This window comes from Panthera tigris, chromosome B4 (assembly GCF_018350195.1).
Source record: "Panthera tigris isolate Pti1 chromosome B4, P.tigris_Pti1_mat1.1, whole genome shotgun sequence".
Taxonomy (NCBI): Eukaryota; Metazoa; Chordata; class Mammalia; order Carnivora; family Felidae; genus Panthera; species Panthera tigris.
Genome location: NC_056666.1, coordinates 45,814,839 through 45,839,061, shown reverse-complemented (window position 1 = coordinate 45,839,061; position 24,223 = coordinate 45,814,839). Strand labels below are relative to the sequence as shown.

The window sequence follows — 24,223 nt, the reverse complement described above, 5'->3', positions numbered from 1 at the left end:
TGTGTACCTAGCTGATTTCAGAATTCTCTCTTTATCTTTGTGTTTTGCCGGTTTCACTATGCCAGTTTCATTGAATCACTTAGGGCTCTAATTTTCCCCTCATGGTCTAGTATTTTCCTACCTTTTTTTTTCAGCTTTATCATTTTCCATAATTTTATCTTCTGTTTCACTTATTCTCCTGTCTGCTTCCTCCATCCTTGCTGTCATTGCACCTACTTTATTTCGCACCTCATTTACAACATTTCTTAATTCATTGTGCCTATTTCTTAGGTCCTTGATCTCTGCAGCAATAGATTCTCTTGTCTTCTATGCTTTTTTCAAGCCCAGCTATTAGTCTTACGACTATTATTTTAAATTCTTGCTCAGATATATTGTTTATATCTGTTTTGACCAATTCTCTGGCTGTCATTCCTTCCTGGAATTTCTTTTGGGGAGAATTCTTCCCTTTCATCATTTTGGCTACTTTTTTGTCTTTTACATGCTTTAATAGCTTGTTATGTGTCCTGCACCTGCGAGCAGTACTATATTAAAAAGGGGTCATACATTGTCCAGGGCCTGTCCCTTCAGGAGGTGTTTTTGGAGTGTGTTGTGTACTCTCTGTTGTTGTGACTCTGGTTGCTTTATCTCCCTACTCGTGGTGGTTTGGACCCTCCACCAGGTGTGCTTTGATTTGTTCATTGAAGTGACCCTGGAAAAAATTTAAAAAGGAGTAGAGTGGAAGAAGCCTTATCTCATACAAAGAGAGAAATGACAGGGGTGGGGGGAAAAATGACCAAGCAGAGATTCAGAGAAACTATATGGCTTAATCCTGAGAGAAAGAGAGGAAAATAAAGAAGGAGATACAGAAGAGGTGTAAAAATAATACATTAAAAATGTCTGTTTAAGCAAACCAACAACCAGAATAGAGAAGGGAAGAAAGAAGAAGAAAAGTGTGTATGTGTGTATAAAATAAGACTTGACCAAGAATCAAATCAGAAATGCAAAATCATCAGACTTGTCTGATGATGCCTTAGAATGGGGGCTGTGCTGGTCTGGAGGAGGGGCCATCTGGTTTGGTCAGTGTCAGTTTTGTTCTGGCAGATATGCAGTTACCGGGTGCAGAGGGTGTGGTTTGGTGTAGGCGGGTCCCACCTCCACTGGGGGCCCACTGTCCTCTCTGAAGCCCCACCTTTTTGGTGATGGGGAGAAAAATGGCGACACCCCAGTCTCTCCTCCCTGGACCGGGTGTTCCAAACCACAATGTTCAGGCTGTCCTCACAGTGCCGTGTGGGTGAGAGTGGGCTGGTTTGTCCTGCTGCAGTCTCCCATGCCTCCCAGGCACTCGGCTGGGATTCAGACCCCGTTGTTTTAAAGGATCCTGCCCTGGGCACCCTGGTTCCAGGGTAGTGTCACTCTGCCCAACCAGCTGATAGAGGACCGCCGGCTGGCAGGTGCCTGCAGGGTCTTTTGTCCTTGGAACGCCAATATACCCCCTGCCACGGCACTTGAGGGAGGGGGACAGCTTTCTCCCAAATCACCTCTGAGCTCACTACCGAGCCTGGGGCCAGCTCCCCCTCCCCGCCAGGGCCAGGTGCACAGACTGGCAGCCGGCTCCAGTCCTGGTCCAGAGAAAGTTGCACAACCCTGGATTGTCACTCCTAAGGCTGTTTGCAAGTTAGAGACTAACTGCTTTTTTCCGTTCCCTGGTCCATGGTCCAGAGAGGCTTTTCTCTTGTCCAAATACAATACCATGCTTCCACAGCCTCTCTTTTTCTTTCTTTTGTCTCTCCACTGAAGGAGATCCTCCTTCAGTCAGTGCCTATGTTGTCTGTTTTATCTCTCCCAATTTGCAATCATGCATCCCTGTCCTGCCAAACTGTCCCTGTAGGCCCCTGGAGATGTTTCTGTCACTCTGTAGCCCAGATTCCTGGAATTCCAAGTCTTCTGGCCTTGGTACTGCTGTGTTTGAAGGATTAAGGAACTTCATGCCTCCCTACTTCTCTGCCACATTCATCCAAGTCAATAAACATTGTTTTTAAAGGAAGTGTGGGTGCATATCCCATTTACTGTGTTTACTGCATAATATGTGCCCAATGTTAAACCCTTTGAGGTAGTTAGGAGCAAGATCCTTATAGATCCTTACAGACTTGTTTTGAGATAATTATTTTAAATAATTGAGAGAATATTGTCAACATTTAAAAAAAATTGAAACTGAGCCTACTTCCAATAAGAATTTAAGGCAGCTTACAGTCTGAGACTGGGATCAAAAGATGCATTGACACACATACACATTAAAATGGAAAAAAGGGCAAGAATCAAGTAATATGGGGGTAGAAGAAGTATAATCTGAATTACAGTTACCTATTGAAATTGCGTGAAAATCTTAGCTCTGAGCTTCTTAGCAGCCAAGGCAAAAGGGGAAATACTAAGATCAGTACAGGCTAAGTCCTGTATAGTTGAGATAAGGAAGAGTATTCTGTAGGCCCAGGAAGGTAATGGACTTTATGTACATGGGTTTATGTAGTATTATGTTGTATATACATATTTCTTAATTTCAAGAAGTATTCGTATTCATTTGTTACTATTCCACTGTGTTTGATTTGTTTATCTAAGGAAGGCTGTTTGATTTTTCATATACTATCCAAAAGCCCTATGTGTTTTGTACATAATAAATCACATACCCTGGAATTTGTAATATTTGTAACAGAGGTGGTGAGATTGGAATGGCCTTGTATTACTATTCAGTTGCCAGAGCCAGAGCAGATTCCCTGGATATGTTAATTATAAGAGCTTTAACATAAGGTTTGGTAAACTTTTGGTGCTGTCAGCTAAAACAAGAAGGAAAAGGGAAGAATTTAGCTCCATGGCAGCAGTTCATGGTGAGCACGTGTGTAGTTGTTTACCATCGAGGCAGTCATAATATTGGCTAAAATATGAGTAGCTTCCAGGCTGTGTGGGATAACTTTGCCCATTCCTACAAGTAGCCTTTTAAAGCCCCACAACAGTGAGATGGCAGCACTGTTTGCTTGAATGTTCTTGGTTCTCACAAAGTGTCCAAAAGTCCTACCCTGTTGTACAGAATATACATGATGCAATCAGTAAAATCTCCATATCCAGGAAAGGTACAAGTTCCCTTGGTCCTCATTAAAGTGACCTGCTAAACCTGATTCCTAGTATATACACAGTTTTCTTCTTAAACTCAGCAAATGAATTATGTTGAGCCACTTTATGACCTACAGAAAATTCTCCTAAACAAAAACAGGAAACAATAGGAAGAAAGATTCTATGAGTCAGCATTTTAAAAGTAGCTTGACCTGGTAATCTTTTTGCTTTCTGATGCGCTATCGTGATGAAGTCTTTCTCCCTCCTGCTTTTTAAGTTAGTAAGGTATGGCACATATGTTTGAAATGAGAAAATATTTTTAAAAATGTAATACCTCTTATACGTAGCAAATCATTTTACCGTACACCTAAAATACAATGTTATATGTCAGTTATATCTCAAAACCGAAAATTATATCTCAAAACTGGAAAAAAAATTAGTGTCTCTTACATAACTAGAAAAAAGTTGGGAGTGTCAGACAATATGGGTAAACAAAATATTAGCTAAATCTTAAGATTTGGGGTGTTACTTTCTTTATACTTCTCTGTAATTATGAAATTCTCTACACTAAACAAATGGAATCATGTCATCACAATGTAGGATTTATACTCAGGGAAAATTATTAAAATTAAAAACAATAATGTAAAAAACACATTGGGAAATGTACCAAGTAAGAGGCGATCTTGAGTAGGGGACTCATTGCTTATTAACATATTGGGACCAACCTCCATTTGGTCCTGTATGTAAATGGTGGGGGAAATTATCTTCCCTTACCTCCTTAAAAACTATTGAAAGGAAGAATATTATGAATACAGGAGATTTACTTTGAGTTATCAGATGCAAGTAAGCAAATGGCAACAAGATCTCACTGTTGAACAAAGTTGTTCACGGTGACCCTTCTCGAATTTGACTCCTGCAGAGAAAGCAAAAGCCTGCAACGGATGTGTCCTGGTACACTGCTTAGCTGGCGTCTCTCGCTCAGCCACCATCGCCATCGCCTACATCATGAAGAGGATGAACATGTCCTTAGACGAAGCTTACAGGTGAGGACAGGGATATGCCTTGTGGATTGGGTTTTCACTGGACCTGAGACATGAAGAGAGAGGAGGGTGGGTAGCCAAATTATAGCAAAACAGGACTATTTTAGTTACATTCTTTACAGGTGACTGCATTTTTAAATGGTTTTTCAAAGATTAGAGAAGAATATAAGTCAGCATGAGTTCCACCTGAACATGTGTCAGATTCATCCGCAGCTACTTTTTAATTTTAAGGAACAACAAATCTAAACAGATCTCTACCCTGTTAAGTGAGTTTGTATCTTTTCCTAATTGGGGAAGTACATAGGAGAAAAATGCTCCAGCAGGATACCCATTATAGAACTCCTACTTCTGCTTCAAACTTTGTGCTTTTATCACTGTGAGGAAAAACCCTACGTACAAGACCAAGATATTGTCAAAATCCACTCACTGAGTGGGATTTCCTCCATTCATTCTAGAGTAGCCCAGATTCTGCATTTGGCCTGGGTTGCTCCCCCCACCCTTGGTCAGATGGAAGGCAGGCAAGTGACATGGGCGTGAGGACCGTTGAATCTGGATGGGTGAATCTGGATCCCCTGTGTGGATAGCGGGGATTGGTTTTCATGCGATAAACGGCCATAAATATAGATGCGGGAAGCAGGCCTATTGTGACAACTGGACTTTTTCTCAAATTGGAAAATTTGGAAAGAAGAAATGAGCTACCCGAAGAGCTTCTCATTTAAGGAATGAGACTGGAGGAGAAGGACCCTCCCTTTGTCTGCATTAATTCCCTTGTCCTCAATTCAGGCTTTTCTCCCTAAAAGTCTTCTGGTACCGTGTAGAAACCAGAAGCAAAAGCACTTTTATGTCATGTTATGAAGTCTTACTATGAGGACCCTGCATTTGTACTTGTTACAGTTGAGCCAGTTGTCTCTGGCTTTGTTAATTTGCTTTAGGTTTACTTGATCTCCAAGGAGTTTGATTTTTCACCATATTCAAATACAAATTTTCAATGTAGTTTCACTCCTGCATCTTCTGAGGTGTGTCCATGAAGGTTAGAAACCATCGAAGGATTTGTCCACTATCTCTAGGAGTCTATGTTTCCACAATTAAATAGAAAAGCTATTTATTACTAGTTTTTACCCCTTGAAGATTCTTTTTTAACACAGTGGTTACAAAAATGGATGCAGACATGAGACCTGGTTTTGAATTCCAGCTGTGTGAGTTTGGGGAACCGAATATAATACTCTGTTTAATGCATTGGCCTAGTGCTTAGCACACAGAGGCCAGCTGACGGCTGATGATTCTGTCATGCTGGCTGTCGTGCTGGATACAAAGAGAAGGAGCTCAGGTGTGTGCTTTGAGGCTGTGGCCATCTGATACTTGCTTTTCGTAAACATATGAAATGTCCTGAGGAAGTGACTATGAGGACTTTGAGAAGGCCTGATACTGGGAAACTGAAGTGGGAGAGTGGCTGTCACACCGTACTTCTGAGGGCAGCACCAGCCTGAGTTGGTGGGGAGGACGGAATCCTCTCTTATCTGTTTCATTGGAAACCTTGGGTCCTTGGAAACAAGCTGGCTAAAACTAGAGCTTCTGGGCCCTGGGCCCTCTCTCTCTAGCATGCTCCAAGGACATGGTATAAAGCTCTCCCAGTGCAAAGGCCCTTTTATTCTCCACCTTGAACTTTTAAGCTAGTCATCTTCCATAGGTATTTGGGAGGCTCTAATATTTTCCTATCTTATTTATTCACTTAGTACTCTGAATTTAACACTGTTCTTAAGATAAAGTGTAGTTGTAAAATTTGAGGGTTTTGTTTCTTCATAGATTTGTGAAAGAAAAAAGACCTACCATATCTCCAAACTTCAATTTTCTGGGCCAACTCCTGGACTACGAGAAGAAGATTAAGAACCAGACCGGCACATCAGGGCCAAAGAGCAAACTCAAGCTGCTGCACCTGGAGAAGCCAAATGAACCTGTGCCCGCGGTCTCCGAGGGCGGACAGAAGAGTGAGATGTGCCTCGGTCCACCCTGTGCCAACTCCGCTACCTCAGAGGCGGCAGGGCAAAGGCCCGCGCACCCTGCCGGCACGCCCGGCTCGCAGCCGCCGCTGCCGGAGGACGGCCCGCTGGTCCAGGCGCTGAGCGGACTGCACCTGCCATCCGGCAAGCTGGAGGACAGCAGGAAGCTCAAGCGCTCCTTCTCTCTGGACATCAAGTCCGTCTCGTACTCGGCCAGCGTGGCCGCATCCTTGCACGGTTTCCCCTCGTCAGAGGATGCTCTGGAATACTACAAACCCTCCGCGGCTCTGGATGGGACCGGCAAGCTCTGCCAGTTCTCTCCGGTCGAGGAGGTGTCGGAGCAGACTCCAGAAACCAGCCCCGACAAGGAGGAAGCCAACTTCCCCAAGAAGCCTCAGCCCGCCAGGCCCGCAGAGAGCCAGGGCAAGCGGCTGCATTCGGTGCGAGCGACGGGCGGTGGCGCCGCCCAGCGGTCCCTCTTCTCCCCGCTGCACCGAAGCGGGAGCGTGGAGGACAACTGCCACACCAGCTTCCTCTTGGGCCTGTCCGCCAGCCAGCAGCACCTCGCCAAGTCTGCCGCCGGGCTGGGCCTCAAGGGCTGGCACTCAGATATCTTGGCTCCCCAGACCTCCGCCCCTTCCCTGGCCAACAGCTGGTATTTTGCCACGGAGCCCTCGCGCTTCTACTCTGCCTCCGCCGTGTACGGGGGCAGCGCCGGCTACTCGGCCTACAGCTGCAGCCAGCTGCCCACCGGCAGCGACCAAGCGAACTCCGTGCGCAGGCGGCACAAGCCAGGCGACAGGCCCGACTCGCGGCGGAGCTGGCACGAAGAGAGCCCCTTTGAAAAGCAGTTTAAACGCAGAAGCTGCCAGATGGAGTTTGGCGAGAGCATCATGTCCGAGAACAGGTCGCGGGAAGAGCTGGGGAAGGTGGGCAGCCAGTCTAGCTTTTCAGGCAGCATGGAGATCATTGAGGTCTCCTGAGGAGACAGACACTCGTGAGTTCTGTTGACAATGTTTGTCTTGTTCACAAAAAAATATTCCCTGTAAATCTGAAGTATATATATGTACATACATATATATTTTTGGAAAACGGAGCTATGGTGTAAAAGCAAAAGATGGATCAACACAGGTGTCTCTCCACACCTGCACTTGAGAGATCAGCTGACACATCTCTCAACGAAAGTGGAAGGGCAAATGCTAGATTTCCTCCTAGACAGATGAGAAACTTTGCAGCGAATTGCACATCCTCTCGTTCTTCCTAAATCCGGTTGTATTTGGTGTTGGAGGACAGAATCCCCTACCATTTAATTTTCGTGTCGTGCCACAGGAGATCTCAAGCACTAGTCTCTGTCCTGTCCCTTCCGTAGTGCACCTTAGCGCTGAGACTGAGCCAGCTCGTGGGTCGGGCGGGTAGACCCCATTAGGGACAGAACCTCATGGTAAACGCAAGAGAAACGATCGCATCCAAAGCGGATTCACGTGTCCACGCTCACCCGGCAGCCGATGCGCGCATCACTCTGCCGGACAGACCGTTAGGGGCCTTGCCGTGGTCTCCTTCGGAGCACACCCAGTACCTCAGACTGCAAGTCGGGGCTCTCACCACTACCAAGTCTGGTAGCCTGTGTCCTAGGCCTTGTGGGTAGGTAGGTAGCTAGGCACACTTTGCAGACCAGTTCAGACTATCTCTGCACAAATTTCCAGTAGGGCCTGGTTGGAGGTGGTACCTTGTTTTCTTCTTCTCAGCTTTATGAAGAGAAGGGAAACCATCTAGGATTCCACTTAACGGCCAGGGATCTGGCAGCATAATGACTGAAGCTAAGGTCGGGAGGCTAAACAAGTCTACCTCCCTCCCTGTAAATCCGAGAATTGTTCAGAACGGTGTTGTTACCTTGGTTTCAGCCAGATGGGGATGTACTTGGGTCGGTAGCAGAGCAGCAGAACTTTCGAGTTCTCAGCCAGAGTACAGTTTTTTCCATTTCGGTCTCACTGCACATATAAGTTTTGTAAAAATCTAACAGGTAGAATGTTATAGGAAACTACCAAGAGGGAGAAACTATGGAAATATTAAAGAACTAACGTTGCTGAGGAGAAGCAGGAAACTCAATTTTTTCTCGATGGTTTTCTCCTCAGCACGTGACAAGGGTGGTAGTTCTGTGATTCCCTTTCTGATTTACTAATAGGGCTGAGAGGCTGGTGACGTAAGGAGTGTTCAGAATAACAGAGTACAGGAAGGTGAGGGGAAGGTGGTTGGATTTGATTCGTTGTGAGCAGAGTGGAAAGCTACAGCCAAGCTATTCTCAGAAACTATCCCCAGTATTCTTTCAGTAGAAGGGACACATCAAAATGGAGCAGGACCAACGTGGTCTCTCAGCCTTTGACCTACAATCACTGTATGGAATCAATCCTGGCAGCTGAAAATAGGTGATTGGAACAAGGATACAAGTGTTAGTACATACCTGCTTTTAAACTCCCTGGCTTGAGTCTTGTCAACTATAGTATGGCCCTCTTTTGAAGCCTTAATTCACGTCAGCAGCTTTTGTGTGTGTGTTTGGGGGGGGGGGGTTGTCGTTCTTTACTGTAAGTGTAGCTAGTTGCTGACTCATATCTCAGGTTTTTCTGTGTTCGAGAAATGGATAGTCCTTTGACTAGTATGTGACTTTGTGTTTCCTGTGATGACTGCTGAAACCAGCACAGAATGAATGGCGTGACTCAAAGCTGACTTGTTCATGATGATGCTGAGCTTCGCGTAACCTAACTGGTTGTGCGCAAATAACGCGCTGTGATCTGGGTGTAGAAAGAAGGCAGGAAGAGAGGACACCGCACAGGGAAGTCACTGTCATTACATTGAAAAAGTTCTGTTCAATGATCGGAGTTTTTCCACATACATTTAAATTTGGGATGTAACCAGACATTCTCCAGGTTTCACAGAGTAATTTTTGACGTGTTACGTATACACACACCCTTCTTCCAGGGTCTGGTCACAACCGTGGAACATTTCTGAGAAATGAAAGGAACAGCTCCAATCTTAGGTATGTCCCGGGAGGGTTGGGGGGGCTTGGTTTTAACACCTCTCTGGGCAGAAATTTGCCTTCCGTCATTTGGGATTTCTCTTGGCCACGGTTCCCTTCCTTCCTATGACTGATGATGTAGTCAGACACTAAAACCTTTAGTCCTTGATTGCGAATGTCAAATAATCAGTTCTTGGGATCCAGACTGCCATGCCTCAGGGGCAAGCCCTAGAGCTGCTTGGGGGCGGGGGTGGCTGGCTCTCTCGAGTCCGTGATCTTGGGGAAGCCCCGGAGGCTACCGGGGTCATACTGAATGGTGATTTCTAAAGAGCAAAACTAGACTTCTGTGTGAGAAATGCTGGACAATGGCTTAGAACATTTGTCAAGTTAGGTGGAAAGACTGTATAAATGTTTAATATGAATATAGTGTTCTTCTGGAGTAAGATGCCGCCGAATGGTTAAATTGTGCATTTCTCATTTTGATGTTCATGTATGTTAATATGAAATAAAATCAAAACTGGTACCTGTTTATACATAAATAAGAGAAGGACTGTTTCCTTGCAACTATACTCAGTGGGAAGAGCAACATCCAAGTTGCAAAAGGAGGGCTTGGCGGAACCTGTCCTGCTCTCACGGCAGAGAGGACTTGGCTGAAGACAACGTGGTGGGGGCGTCGGATGTAGTACGTGCGCCATCATTCACACGGGACGCTTGGCTAAGGGCGCGATGCTGGCCCGTGTTCTCTAACATGCACACCACATGCCCACGACAGTGCAGAACCCCAGGCACCCAGCGAATATTTGCTGACTGTATCAAGAACAGGTACAGGGGAGGAAGAAGACCAGATACACATCTGTGGTACATTCTAATGGGATGTATATGTGGTTTTAGAATTCTTGTGGGGAAAACTGAGGAAGTTATTAAAGATCTGTTCTGCATCCTTGCCACGTACATCTCAACGACCCCTCTGCTTATAAATGACACTGCACGTGACAATATGTGAGACTAGCAGCTTAGTCCCATCAGTGTGTCAATAATTATGCATCAAGGGAATAAAGCATTTACATTTATAAACCAATATGCTTCATAATAAAGCATATTATCTTGGAATAATAGAACTACAGGTGATGTCATTTAGTTGGTTGTGACAGGCTTCTGAGCTGAAGCTAAATTTAAGAAAATTTACAAGTGAGAAGGATTGTGCCGGGTGGGCAGAGACTTGGCCAGGACCTTGCAAAGAACCAGGGTTGGGCACCGGAGAGAAAAGGGGGTGTAGAATAAATCTGCCTCCAGAGACGGTGGCTTGACGCAGCAGGTGTTTGAGTGACAGGCTTTGGATGAGAAGGTGTACGTACACGAACTGACCGGGGGCCTCTTGAGAGACCATCAAGGGCAGGCTAGTGCTGGAGACTAGTCTGGGTCTGACAACAAAAATTAGACCAGGGCTTGGGCTAAGGGGAAACCGGGAAGGTCTAGATGGGAAGGGGAGGGTGTACCTTATGGGGCCAGACGACAGCAACTCTTTACCCTCAAAGCCTTCACTGGCGTTTTCTCTTAAATCCCGTCTGGTTTTGTCCTCGGACGCGAGGCAGAAATGTTTTAGGTCTAGTAAAATTTGTCGAGGTGCTTTTCTCTGAATATTACTCTTCCGCATCTATAAATGGAAGAGGGAAGGGAGTTATTTCTAGCATTCCGTGAGGCCCATTCATCCTTGTGCAGTGTAATTATACTTGGTTATATCCTACAGTATTGCGAAATCAACTGGAAAATTACGTCACTACCTTGGAAGATGTTCACAAGTCAATCACGTTGTTTATGTGCAGGGGCATCAAATCGGGTTTATGTAAAAAGAAGCTTCATTCCACTGGTTCTAGCCGAAACATTAAAAGTCAGTGGAAACGCGGTCCCACAGGAAATGCTGAATGGGACCTCGCAGGAGCAGAGTCACAGGCAAACAGGGCGGCTTGGAGAGGGTCAGTTCGGCTGTGGTCGGGGTTCTCTCTGCTCAAAGGAACTGGGACAGTTTCAAAGGCTGAATTTAAAGTACTTGGTTCACCAAAGCTTTTGGCATGAATCCTGCCTCGCTGTAGAATAAAAATAAAAGGTGGCAGTAGGAATATGCCTCGACTGGTGAAGAAAATGGGTCATTAGCAAGGTCCCTCGGGTCTCACACTGACACCGATAACCCAGAACAGATTCCTGAGAGCAACGGGCACACGTCAGCACGACACATGAGATACTGGGTCCCCTAGTAAGCAACTAGGTCTGGCTGCCAAATTTTTTTATTTTTTGGTCTGAGGCCTGTGGATAAGTTATCTGGTCACCCTTCCCCTCTGTAGTTGGGGCATCTGAATGGAAGCTACATGCCCTGTGTGTGTGAAAAAAATCAAATGTTCCTCATTACAAATCAGCCTACAGCAATGACATCTTCTCTCGGGATGTAGAACAGTTCACCTAAAACGTCCCCCAAGAAGCAAAACTGTCACTTCACTCTACCCTTCAGTCTTCAGGATCAGCATTTTAAGTAATTTCCTACTGCGTGGTGTAGGTCTTGGTTTAGCTGAGGTATAAACAAATTGGGAAGACAATTTCAACTCTTAAAACGTGTTTGCTCACGGCTCTCATTTCTGAAGATCCCTGGTTTTGTCCCGGGACTTGCTGAGGGAAATGCCAAAGCTAAGTGAGTTCTACAAATCCACAAAAGCGGTGGCACAGGTCAGTCCCCCAGGGCCATTACTTTACGTAACCTTGGAAACAGCATGTTTGGTAATAGTCATAATGAACCTGCTTCCTAGGTCAGTGGAAAGAAGCAAAGAAATACCTAGAAGATATTTTTTTAATAAAAAACCCACCTAATTTCTTGAGTGCACTCCTGTATCTCTGGATACGGAGTCCCCAAAATTCATTTCGTCAAATACTCTGGGCCAAGAATATAAACTATGTTCCAAAGAATGACAGAATTTTAAGGGAAACAAAGACATGACATCTGTATAATTATATAGGCTCTCATGAAGCCTACACTATTACTTGCTCTTAACCCTACAATTGATTTTTTAAAAATACTTATTCACTTTGAGTAGGGAGAGGGGCAGAGAGAGAGAGACAGAGAAAGAGAGAATCCCAAGCAGACTTGACTCTGTCAGCGCAGAGCCCGATGCGGGGGCTCTAATTCACAAACCATGAGATCATGATCTGAGCCGAAACCAAGAGTTGGATGCCTAATGACTGAGCCACCCAGGCACCCCAAGCCCACAATTCATTTACTAGAAACTTCCATGCACATAATACAAGGGGTGAAGGCCAGCTTCCACCAGCCTCCTACTTCGAGTCAAGCAAGGAGCCTGCGGTCTAGGGACCTATTTGACAGTGTTCGTAGAGATGCATAGATCGGTATGCAAAACAGATTCTCAAAAGAGGGAAGCCGCTGGACACTTTCTAATTAATAAAGAGAAGGAAAGACGCTCTCTGTTGGGAGCTCGTAATTTAAAGTCACTACCAAAACCAAGGGCCACTGCTCAGAGACAGCAGCTAAAGATGCCCCTCGCTGTCACAAAAGTGGCATCCTGGAGCAGGCAGGGGCCTGCGAGCCCACCCAGACCAGCTCACATGGTAGGGAGGTGGAAACAGACTCAGGGAAATTAAGTGATGTGTCAAGATTCAAGGCTGGAAACGGACAGCCCGGCTCTCTGACGACAACCGGTTGCCTTTTTATCCCCGAAGCATCCTGTAGGGTCCAGATGGGTCACTGGGCATTGAGGGACAGAGAGCCAGCAGAACTCTTTGGCAAATCAGATTCCCAGAATCCTTCAGAAAAGATCAAATCCCGAGGAGGTAAAGGACTGGTATTGCACATTACCAGTCAGGGGTCCATCCATCTGAGAAGAGCCACTAGGAGTGATAGAGAATCAGGGGGTTGTTAAAGGACTGACCTGCAGCACTGAATTACAGATGCTGGTAAGAGAGCCCCAGTTCAGCTGCTGCTTGTTCACCTGAAGTCCCTGGGCGGGTGGTCCGGAAAGAAGGCGGCAGTGCGGTCTGGGAGCGCCGGGACAGCTGGAGCCTGCAAGCCACTCGCGGGAACCCGCATCTGCCTCTTGCTGGCCGGACCCGCGCTGGCCTCTCCTCTAAGCCTTCGTCCTCCTGCTGCAAGTGACCTGAAGGAGAAGCTAGATTCATACCTGACCCCCGATCTGGAAGAACCGAAGGCAGAGTTCTGTGGGGGCCGGAGGAGCCGAGAGCCCGGCTGCTGCGCCCACCGAAGGTGCAGCGGGTCTGCGAAAACGTGCACGAGGTGCAACAGGGCACGGCGTCCGGCGACCTTCAGCAAGTAAGCACGGCTACGGCTTTCCATCCGCTTCCAAATTCGTGCAAATTTCTCTTGTGGCCACCCCCTACCTAACCAGAAATGAATAGGGAAGGGAATTCTGGAAAACAGTTCAGCTTCGCCAAGTTGACAACGTTGCCAAAACACCCCACACCACAAAGATCAACTGGAATTCTCTTAAAAAAGAAAATACCGAATTTGCCTGTGGTACATAAGCCCCTATGTACTCAGGACCCAAATCGTTTTGTCTTTTTATGCATTTTTTTTTTTTCCCCAGTAAACTCTACACCCAACGTGGGGCTTGAGCTCACGATCAAGAGTCACATGCTGCACCGACTGGGCCAGCCAGGTGCTCTTGTCTAACTTCTTCATAAGAAAACGAGTTGGATGGAGAGCTGGCTGGCTGAGAATTTTCTCCTGCCGTGTTAGGTCTGCCTTTCTGCCATGTTCATGCCTTGAACTATTGAAACGCAGTGAGAAAGCTCCATCCTCAGGAGGCTTAGTCTGTGTCTCCTTTTATTTGTTCTGCCCTTGTATTTGTAAATTGTACTAAGTGCGGTGATGGTAAGAGCACCTGACCCCTGAGCTGTTTTCAGAGCTCTTCGTTCTCTGAAAGCTGCAGGCACGGCCCTGCGTTCAGAGCTGGGTTCTGCACACGCCAGGAACTCAGAAAAAGACCATGATGCGCGTGGCTTACAAACACCACTTCCTGTAGGTCTCGGGAAAAGGAACAGAAGTATTCCTTGCACTCCTTTTTTTTGCAAAAACCAATTTCTGCCAATTTGAAACTAACAAATAGTTCGAAGACCGTAATGAGCGCAGGGGGCACCGAGTCTAGTAGCTATAACAGGTATTAAAATGTATTGTGAAATTATATTAACACAGTATGAAAAAATGAAAAACAGCACGAAATGCTATTGGAAGATCAATGGATTAGAATGTAGTTCAGAACGAGATCCTCAATTATATGGAAATTCACTACATGATAGAAATCACTACATGATACACACGTGCATGTGTATTTGCCCATCAGAGGGAAGACACATTATTCATTAAATGTTGCCCTCCCGTTAACCTTAGCTATTAATAGGTTTCTAAGAAACAGAATGTCTTTCTTGATTTGTACCTTCTAATAAATTGTTCTAGAAATGGTTTAAGACCCAGTAAACCTGACCATCAAAAGGCATTAGAAACACAAACTTCTTCCACCAGTGCGGCCCAACAAAGTCCTCACTCCCCACCACATGGCTTCCAAGTCCCCCACGACTCCCTCCGACCCCTTCATCGCCTCAGGCGGGACATCTCTACCCCATCTTCCTTCTGGGGAAGGAAGGGCATCGGGTCCCATGGAGGCGGAAATGCGATCTGAAGGTTGCCCTCTGGAAAAGCTGGATGCACCTTGACCTCTTTCCTTGGCCCATCTTGTCTTTCCAGCTCAGAGGAATGAACAATCTTGATATTTTGGGGATGTTTCTTAAAAACCCTAGAAGCAGTTGATTTTTTTCCTGTGTCTGAATTAAAAAAAAAATTTTTACTTAGCTTAGTTTGCTCATGTATCTTCTGTCATCCAGTTGTTTTATGTCCCACATTTTATTCTGGGTTCTAAGAACCTTACAAAATAGTATCTGATTAAAATCCGAGATTAGAGTCAGATCAAGTTTACCCAAGATACGCTAAATTAAGTGGGACCCGTTTTAATCTTATAAATATACCAAAGGCTGTTGTTGACGTCTAAGAAACGCCTTGTAAAGGTTGAAGGAATAAAGGGAGCACGGGTGCATGACAGGCTGGCCCCAGAGGCGTCCCCGTGTCCCCCAGCGCTTGGTCTCACTTGCCCGCCTCGCTATGTTCCTACATTCCATTTCTTTGTGTCTTCAGTCTTTTCTTCCATGGGGACATTTATGACGTGCTCTAAGAACTTGTGTGGTTACTCAAGTTCAGTTCCCAAACTCCCATAGAAATTCAGTAGCGTTCTAAGTTTTGTGTCTTCAGAAAAGAAGGGCGGGGACTACCCAGACATTTTTGTATTCAGGGCACAGCGTCAGACACATCGAGTGGGCTCAATAAATATCTGCTGTAGGCAGGTCAAACCCCGACCACACCACAGGCTTTCCAGGCTAGTAAAATAAATGCCGGTTAAAGCCATGTTACAAAACTCGGAGCCTCGCCAGTGCTGATGTGATAAAAAGAATCCTAAACTACGCGTGCATCAAGGAAACCAGTCGTGGGGGGGGGGGGGGGGGGCGGACCTTGTGAGGATGCTGAGAGGAAGTGTTCAGTTTCTGATGACAACATGTGAGGGACACTGTAACCTAGCGCACCAACAAATACCACAAGCGCAGGAAGAGGTGCCCCAGATAAAGACCCGACGTGATGTAAACAGGGCAGGAACAGTAACAACACCGAGACCTGGAGCAAATTAGTTCTTTATGTTTGCAGTTCAGACCCCGGAAAGCCTGCGGAGGAGAACGGCCTGAGGACACTGAGGACACAGAGCTGCTTTGAACATTTCTCCCCTCCTCTCCGTGTTTTCACTCCGCAAGCTAGACCTGACACTACGCGCTTCCAACTAAAAACACAACGAAACCCTAAACAAAATAAAAACAATTCCCAATGCAGAGTCCTGTAACAGATTCCTAATAATTCAAATGTTCCAGCTTCGGTTAGCACCGAGACTTGGTTTGGTTCGTTTTGCAAACGGAAAAAAATGCCTCAAGGAAAGGGGTGGGGAGGGCAGCGTCAGACCTTCAGGGAGAACCGAAGCCTCCAACCAGCTTCGAGATCCAGTCACATCAGGGTCCTCTGGTTCCAGCCGTCCTCGCCCTCGGGGCCCTGCTGGGGTGGGGCCAGGCGGGGTCCCCACAGAACGACAGCCCAGCCTGGCAGGAGGGGGCGGGCAGCTCTACAGCCTGAGCTCTCGGTCGGGTTTCATGCTGAATGGCTCCAGCCTCTCGCTCTCGGGCAGCATGCTGTTGAGCCGCTCCATCAGGGGCACGGTCTGGTCGATGCCCATCTGGATGCGGCGGAGGATGGCGGACATTTCATTGACCTTCTGGATCTGCTCCGCATATTTGGCGTATCTTTTCTGGCGCTCTTGCATGAAGCTAAAGAGAGTTTCTACAGACAAATCCATCTGCGGAGGGAGAGAAGTGCAATACGTTAAACCCAGATGAACCAAATCCTCCCGAGAGGATCGGGGTCCAGCGTGAGCCCCACAGGTCAGGAGGCGGCGCTGGGGGGATTTAAAACCCCTCCTGATGAAGCTTGACGACCGCTACCCCACAGTCACCCCTGGACGGGGACGAAGGGATGATGGTTTCTGGCTCTGTGGTGGGCACGTGAGCCTCTTATACCTTGGGGAGACCCTCAGATTTCTCTCTCTCTACATAAAGGCCAGGGTTTGAATGTGGCTCTGCCGCTGGAGGTGATACTTCCCTCTGTCCCAGGGCCCGTATCTGCAAAAAACAGGGAACGGATTCCCAAGATGCAGGGTTGGCGCGAGGATGAAATGAGAGAGTGCATCCAACGCGGGACTATCGGGGTTCAGGGGTGCCTCCAAATGCATTCCTCAGCCCTCCCTCTCTTCCTTGCAGCCAGTAGGCTGGGGGCAGGGGACACAGGGGCAGGGGTGGCGTTCCTTGACGAGCAAGGCTCATGACCGGACCGCGGACCACAATGCCGCCAGGCAGACTGCTTCATGCCCCCCCCCCCCCACCACCAGTGGGACGACGGTTAGGCTCTGGGCAACCATTTTGTGACTATTTTCTTCCCCTGGTGAAGTTCTTTGGAACCTATTATCTGGATGAAAGTGGGGGAGGGAACCTCCGGGATGTCAGGTGCCTGTATCCACCTCCTCCTGTGTAGGGAAGAAACAGCCAAACTACTAAGACTCCAAGTTCTACCTTTAAATTAAGTTCAAAGGCTACTTCAGCCCTTCGTTTTCGTCTATTCCAGGAACATGCCCCTTCCCAGCGCCCCAGCCTCATGCAAAGTACTGGCATCTACTACACATGACCAGAGCCTCTGGAAATGGTGTGATAAAAACCCAAACAAACAAGCAGACGCAGAGGAGCCCAAAGCCAGCCCCAAGAAAAAACAACCATTTTTTAGACTGTGTGTGTGTGTGTGTGTGTGTGTGTGTGTGTGTGTGTGTGTGGCAGTGGAGAGGAGATGGAGAAGGGATGGCGAGTAAGGGGGTGTTAGAAGAACTTAGTGCTTGTTTTTTCTATGTTGGTTCTTTCCTCACTTGTTTTGAAATGCCCAGAGGACCAAAAACAAAACAAACAAAAAAACCACCACCACAACAAAAACCCAGCTAGCGGGAGAGGAGGGAGGGAGGGAGAGACAAAACATCAACCTCCCAATTCTGTGGAAACAATTTCTACCTTCAGGTGGTTCTCTGCAACACTGTTCGGTCATTTAGCACTTTGAAGGTAGTGGGCCAGTAAGTTACAAGGTCCGTAAGAGTCAACCGTGGGCCTTTTCAGGATGGTAGTTCAATCCGGCACCTAGAAACACTCCGCCTTCCGACAGACACCGGGCAACGTGGGAGCTTGCTGAAATCCTCATGAGAACCAGCCCCACTCACCGAACTGCCCGCTCCGGCATTCAGAACCATTGTGCATTTTTACATTTCACTTGGCAGTGGTGTTCCCGCCCTCACCACCCCCAACTCTACCAGACCAGGCACCCGGGAGGTTTATCTGAAATGGCCTCCGAGACTGTAACTTATCATGTCTTAGGCCCCTGGCAATCAACCACTTCCCCCATGAGTTACACCTGATCAGACGGTGGCATTTGTTCAAATGACATATCCTCGCCTACACATTTCCTCATCTGACTGGGGCCCATGCCTGATGTATCCAAAGCCATTCCATGTTTAATGCCTCGGTGCAAGCATGCTGTTTATACAGGCTGACAGTAAGTATGTCTCTCGAGTCAATTCCACGACAGTCCATGGAAGAAAAAAAACCACAGAAGAGGAAATTTGAGGCTGAGCGACCCGCAAGGTCTCACTGTGATGGAACCAAAACCAGAACGCAGATCTCCTCAGTCTAGCGTCTTCCTTTCACCCACGCTGTCTACGCAAGAGAGCGTGCCATGACTTGTGCATAAGATTCTAACTGGTGCGTGGCATGGCATTAGAGAACATGATGGAGGCGTTACTGCCTTTAAATCCTTTCCCACTCTTTCTGACCGCTGCAAGGAAAGTCTCACGTTGGTGAAAGTAAGACTTTAATACCTGGAAAAGTGTAACAGAACTGGTGATACCTGTTTCTCATGTCCCTGTCCTTTGCCCTCCCGAGGCAACAATGTTGCTGATCCCTAATCCCTACCTTTGTGGGCACCCGTGAACCGCCGGTACAGACTCATTCCAGCACATCTGACCAGACTTTAGGTTGGAAGTCAGTATCTAATGCAATTCCACACCTTACCATTTTGACAATCTGGAACGTATCCTTATTCACCTTTCCTCTATTTTTGGGCAGAGACTGTAATAAGGAAGCATATATATAATGCATATAATCAACAGACATTCTTGAGTATGACAGAGTGCCATACAGCATGCGAGGTCCTAAGGATATAGACACTGAGAACCAAACTACTGACACCAAAGCTTATTGTGCACACTAACATGACTCTTCTTTTGTACTATCTTTATTAACGTAACTTTGCCATTCCAGAAAATCCATCTCAGTAAAAAAAACAAACAAACAAACAAAAACCCTACTCGAGTCTCCAATAAACAGAGAATGGCTGTTTATCTTCCACAGCTCTTGCCTCAAAACCCATGCCTTGCTGTGACCCATGACTGAGTTCCAGTCAGTGGTATGTATGTGTGGAAACCTCTTGTGGCAGCTTCTGGGTATCTTCCTTAAAACTTAGCTGCCACGTACTCTTTGCTCCTCCCTCTTTAGCCTTTCCTTCACTCTGCTCCTGCTGGAATGCAGATGCAGCCGCCTTAGACCATGAGAATAAGTAAGGTCACGTCCTAGGGTTGGTAGAGCAGTGACTTAGAAGTTTCGCCCTGTGAGGACTGTGTGGATGAGAAGAGTCCCAGGCCTGGGAAAGAAGAAATGTCCATTCTGTGTCAGTCACGGTAATTTTGGATCTCTGTAACACCAATTTAACTTAACTTATACTGACAGAAATGAATGAGGTGAACTCCCTACCCTCAAGGGACTCACTGTTTACTCTTACATTCATACCTCAAATGCTGCCCTACACATGCATGGACTGTCTCTGATGGTGGTACATTTCAAAGGACAGGTGAAAAAAGAAGGTGAAATTATTTGTGGGCATAACTGCAGGCTTTACTAAGGCATTAGTTATCTGTACAATATGCTCAACCTTGTTCCAAATACCTTATTTGGATTATCTGCCCACCTGGTCAGTCCACTGCCAGAAACATCCCAAATATTAGCAAATCAAACCCAGAAATATATAAAAAGGATAACACATCATAACCAAGTGAAGTTTATCTCAAGGATATAAGCTTTTTCAGCATCTGAAAGCAAAGTAATTTGCCATTTCAACAGAAGAAAGGTTAAAAACTATATGACATGTCACTAAATGCAAAAAAAGCATTTGACAAATTCAATTATGAAAAGTTTCACTAACTTGAAACAGAAGGAAACTTTCTCAACCTGATAAAGGGCATCTATGAAAAACCTACAGTTAACATCACAGTGCTAAAGGATACTTTTCTCTCTACAATCAGGAAGAAGGCAAGGATGTCCACTCTCATCACTTCTACTCAACACTGAACAGTCTTAGCCAGTGCAATAAGTCAATCAAAGGAAATAAGAGGCATGGGAATACCTAAAGGGTCTTAATCTTTAGATGACATGATAGTGTACTTAGAAAAATCTTAAGGAATCTACCAAAAAACTAATAAAACTAACAACTGAGTTTAGCATGGTTGCAAGATGCATGGCCAATATACAAAAATCGATTGTATTTCTGTATACTTGCAATGAACAACTGGACAATAAAATTTAAAAACAGTATTTACAATTGCAGCAGCAACAATTACACAAGGGAAAATTCAACAAAATATCTACAAGACCTGTACACTGATAATACAAAACTCTGCTGTGAAAAATTAAAGAAATCTCAAAAAATAGACAAGTATACCATGTTCATGGATTGGAAGGTTCAATATCATTAAGATGTCAGTTCCTGCCAAACTGATCTATAGAATCAATTGCAATCTGAATCAAAATTCTAGAAGGGATTTTTTTGGTAGGGATTTGATAGGCTGATTCTAAGTATACAAAATGGCCAAAAGATTTTTGAAAAAAAAAAAAAAAAAAACAACCCTAAGTTTGAAGACTTACAGTACTTGATTGCAAGACTTAGTATAAAGCTACAATAATCAGGATGGTGTGATATTAGCATAGAGACAGAGCAATGAAACTGAACAAGGAATACAGAAATAGATCTAAACATATGTGGTTGATTGATTTTTTGTTTTAACAGTTTCCAAGGTAATTCAGTGGGGAAAGTAAAGTTTTTCAATAATTTGTCCTAGAACAACTTGATATCTACATGGAAAGAAAACTAAATCTGGACCGCTACAGTTTACCCCCTACACAAAAGTTAACATGAAATAGATCACAGACCTAAAACATAGTAGCTAAATCTATAAAACTTCTACAAAGAAAACAGGAGAGGGGCACCTGGGTGGCTCATTCGGTTAAACGTCCAACTTCAGCTCAGGTCATGATTTTGCGGTCTATGAGTTCAAGCCCTGCATTGGGCTCTCTGTGCTGACAGCTCAGAGGCTGGAGCCTGCTTCGGATTCTGCGTCTCCTTCTCTCTCTGCCCCTCACCTGCTCACGCCTCTGTCTCTCTCTCTTTCTCTCAAAGGTAAATAAACATAAATAAAAAATGAATACATAAAACAGGAGAAAAGCCTTTGCTGTCTTGGGGTAAGCAAAGGTTTCTTTGATAGGTCCAAAAAGCACTAATCATAAAAGGAAAAAAAAAAAAAAAGGTTAAACTAATCTTCATCAAAAGTTAAAATTTTCTTAGAAAGACACCACTAAGAAAATGAAAAAGCAAGCCAGAGACTAAGAGAAAATATTTACACTACACATATCTGATAACAGACCTATCTGGAGTATATAAAGAACTCCTACAATGTAATATTAAGAAAAAATCCAAATATGGGATCCTTCCAAGAATATTACCCTGGGGCTTCTGTCTCACTGAAACACTGACTGAATTTCTAAGGGGAAAAAAAGAATCAGCTTTTAACATCTTCAAAAGGAGAATTAAGACCTCTTCCAGGAAAGTAAGCCTCCAACTGATCAGCTGAACATCAACTGAATTTATTAAAAAGAAAGGTAAGGGAGAGGGGGCCAGGGAAGAATCCTCCAGGAGATCATCTGGAAATGGGATCAGATCAGGGGAAAGAAAGGGGGTGCCTCGTTGGCTCAGCTGGTACAGCATGTGACTCTTGATCCTGGGTAGTGAGTTTGAGCCCCACATTGGGTACAGAGATTACTTAAAAATCTTGAAAAAGAAAAAAGAAAAGAAAGAAAGAAAAATCAAAAAGGAGAAAGAGGAGTGGCTAGATGTTAACCAAACAGTTGTCTCAACAGAAGAACTCCCTTGCAAAGCTCTGACGTAGCGTGGAAGGAAAAACACTCTAGTCAGTTCTGAAGTCACTCTGAGAACTCTGGAGGCTTATGGCTCATGACCAAGATTATCCTAAACCCCACCCCTTCTCTACATAGTTACTGCTGTCAAGTGAGAAGTGGCTATTCGTGAGGCTACGCGGCTAACCTCAGGGAGGCCTGTTTCACGGAAGCTCCTGTCTTGACTGAGTTAGGGTGGCAAAACAGATCTCAGTTGCTTTCAGACCCACTGGCTTAAATTCTCAGTAGTTCCCTTCCTAAGGTTTAGCCAGAGCTTTTACCTCAGGTATGAAGTGACCGTTCAGATACTGCAATTGACCTAAGTGGACATCTGAAGTGGACATCTGAAGGCATCTGAAGGCATTCCTAAGCTCAAAGTGAGTGACTGAGTCACTCTGTGAGGAGTGGCCTTCGATGGAAGCAACACATAAAAAAAAAAAAATTAATGTGAGGCTGAGTAATCATTCCCGATTTACAACCAACTATATATAGCATAGAGATAAACACAGTGGTGTCAGAACTGGGTCAAAATCTTGGTTCCGCATGTGATTCGTTATCTTCGTGACGTTTTTTTAAAGTAAGCTCCCTGCCCACTATGGGGCTTGAACTCACCACCCTGATATCCAGAGTCACAGGCTCTACCTGAGCCAGCCAGGCACCCCTACCTTTGTGACTCTGAACCAGTCACTGAACCTCTTTGAGCCTCAGCTTCTTCACCTTTAGACTGGGCATAATGATAGTCCCAATTTCAGAAGGCTGATGTGAGGAGTCATGAGGTCACATGTACAAAATGCGTGTGAGAGCCCCGAGAAAAACAGAGTGCCACAAATTGTAACATATATGTGAACTGAAATACACTATGTCTAGAGACCCCTTTTACATGACGAATGGAAAATGAGGTAAATTTAGTAAATCAGGGCAGGAAAAAAATGACATTTTGAGGTATCCAAACAGACACAATATATCTTTGTTGTAAAGGCAGGAGAGTTTATTGTTATGGCTCATCTCTGTTACACTAACTATCCTCAAGGCTTACACAGTCACCCAGATGACAATTTACCATTGTGTTTTTCGCTGACATGTGTCATTTTTGTTCCAAACTTTTGCTACTGAAAAGCTTACAACAGAGTCACATTCCTCATCTCAGTTTCCTGACAGAAACACTTCATACTCCATAACGGCTAAAATCATTATTTACCTACAAGCCCTTCCATGTGCTTTTAATTTATATGTTCAGCCGTGAGAATGAGTAACTCCTACCACTCTTTGGTGCCACCCAACATGGTAAATTAAAAATATACAGGTGTACATGCATGTATATAGATTTTTTCAAAAAAAATTTTGACAGCAAGCAGAAGAGCTCTGATAAATGACACCTTCTCCAACAGGAGTCCATAGCTTCAAAAATTTTGTTACAGATAATTTCCTGATAGGGGTGCCTGGATGGCTCACTTGGTAGAGCGTCAGACTCTTAATCTTGCGTTGTGGGTTCGAGCCCAATACTGGGTGTAGAGATTACTTAAAAATAAAGTCTTTAAAACATTTTTTTTTTCTGACAAAATAAGCTTTGATGCTGGTTTGGCACAGGCGGGTCATCCTATGGAAGATATCTAAATGCTTGATGTAACTTCCTTTTCAAAGTAAAGGTGATCTTTTCGAAGTATATACTACAAAGGTCTATAGTTTTAAGTTAGAACGCTATATAATACAATAAGCTTCACAACGATCCTGTGCACTTGCTAAATTCTAAAACCTTAACTGTAGATATGTACAAGATGGTCAAAAGTAGCTTAAAACTAACTTTTTCACAGGTGAAAAGAAAAATGAGTAGGTAAATTGTGTACCACAGTTAAAAAAAATTCAAGTTTATATGATCAATAGACTCTTGCTTTTCCTATCCCTTACTTAAGTTTCAAAAAAATGTTAAAAGGTCTGCTTAAGAACTCAGATGAGATTACATTTAAAAAAAAGTTACTTTAAAAAAGTTACATTACTTTAAAAGTAATGTTCAGCTTTTAATGTCATAATGTCTCACAGTTAACTTAAGCCTCAAGGTCAATTTTTGTTTGGTCTTAATAAATAGTTCACTTTCTTTGCACCCATTCTACATTTGAGTTCCTGTTTCC

The 24,223-nt window shown here is 45.0% G+C and overlaps 2 protein-coding genes across 13 annotated transcripts in view; one reads left to right on the top strand and one right to left on the bottom strand.

The window, feature by feature from the left end:
• The window catches only part of DUSP16 (dual specificity phosphatase 16), an 89,335-nt gene extending 79,127 nt beyond the window's left edge, over positions 1-10,208 (top strand). For all 10 annotated transcript variants that reach the window (XM_042991773.1, XM_042991782.1, XM_042991777.1 and 7 more), the window contains 2 exons: positions 4,001-4,124; positions 5,925-10,208. In XM_042991773.1, coding sequence (XP_042847707.1) covers positions 4,001-4,124; positions 5,925-7,101 — 1,301 coding nt within the window. In that variant the 3' untranslated portion in view covers positions 7,102-10,208. The remainder of the gene's footprint in view (positions 1-4,000; positions 4,125-5,924) is intronic.
• The window catches only part of BORCS5 (BLOC-1 related complex subunit 5), a 114,738-nt gene continuing 94,397 nt past the window's right edge, over positions 3,883-24,223 (bottom strand). For 2 of the 3 annotated variants that reach the window (XM_015534924.2, XM_007076308.2), the window contains exon 4: positions 15,863-16,585. In XM_015534924.2, coding sequence (XP_015390410.1) covers positions 16,355-16,585 — 231 coding nt within the window. In that variant the 3' untranslated portion in view covers positions 15,863-16,354. Of the gene's footprint in view, positions 4,168-10,624; positions 10,783-13,057; positions 13,524-14,850; positions 16,586-24,223 lie in introns of those variants that run through there. The other variant, XR_006219797.1, reaches the window with a different exon arrangement.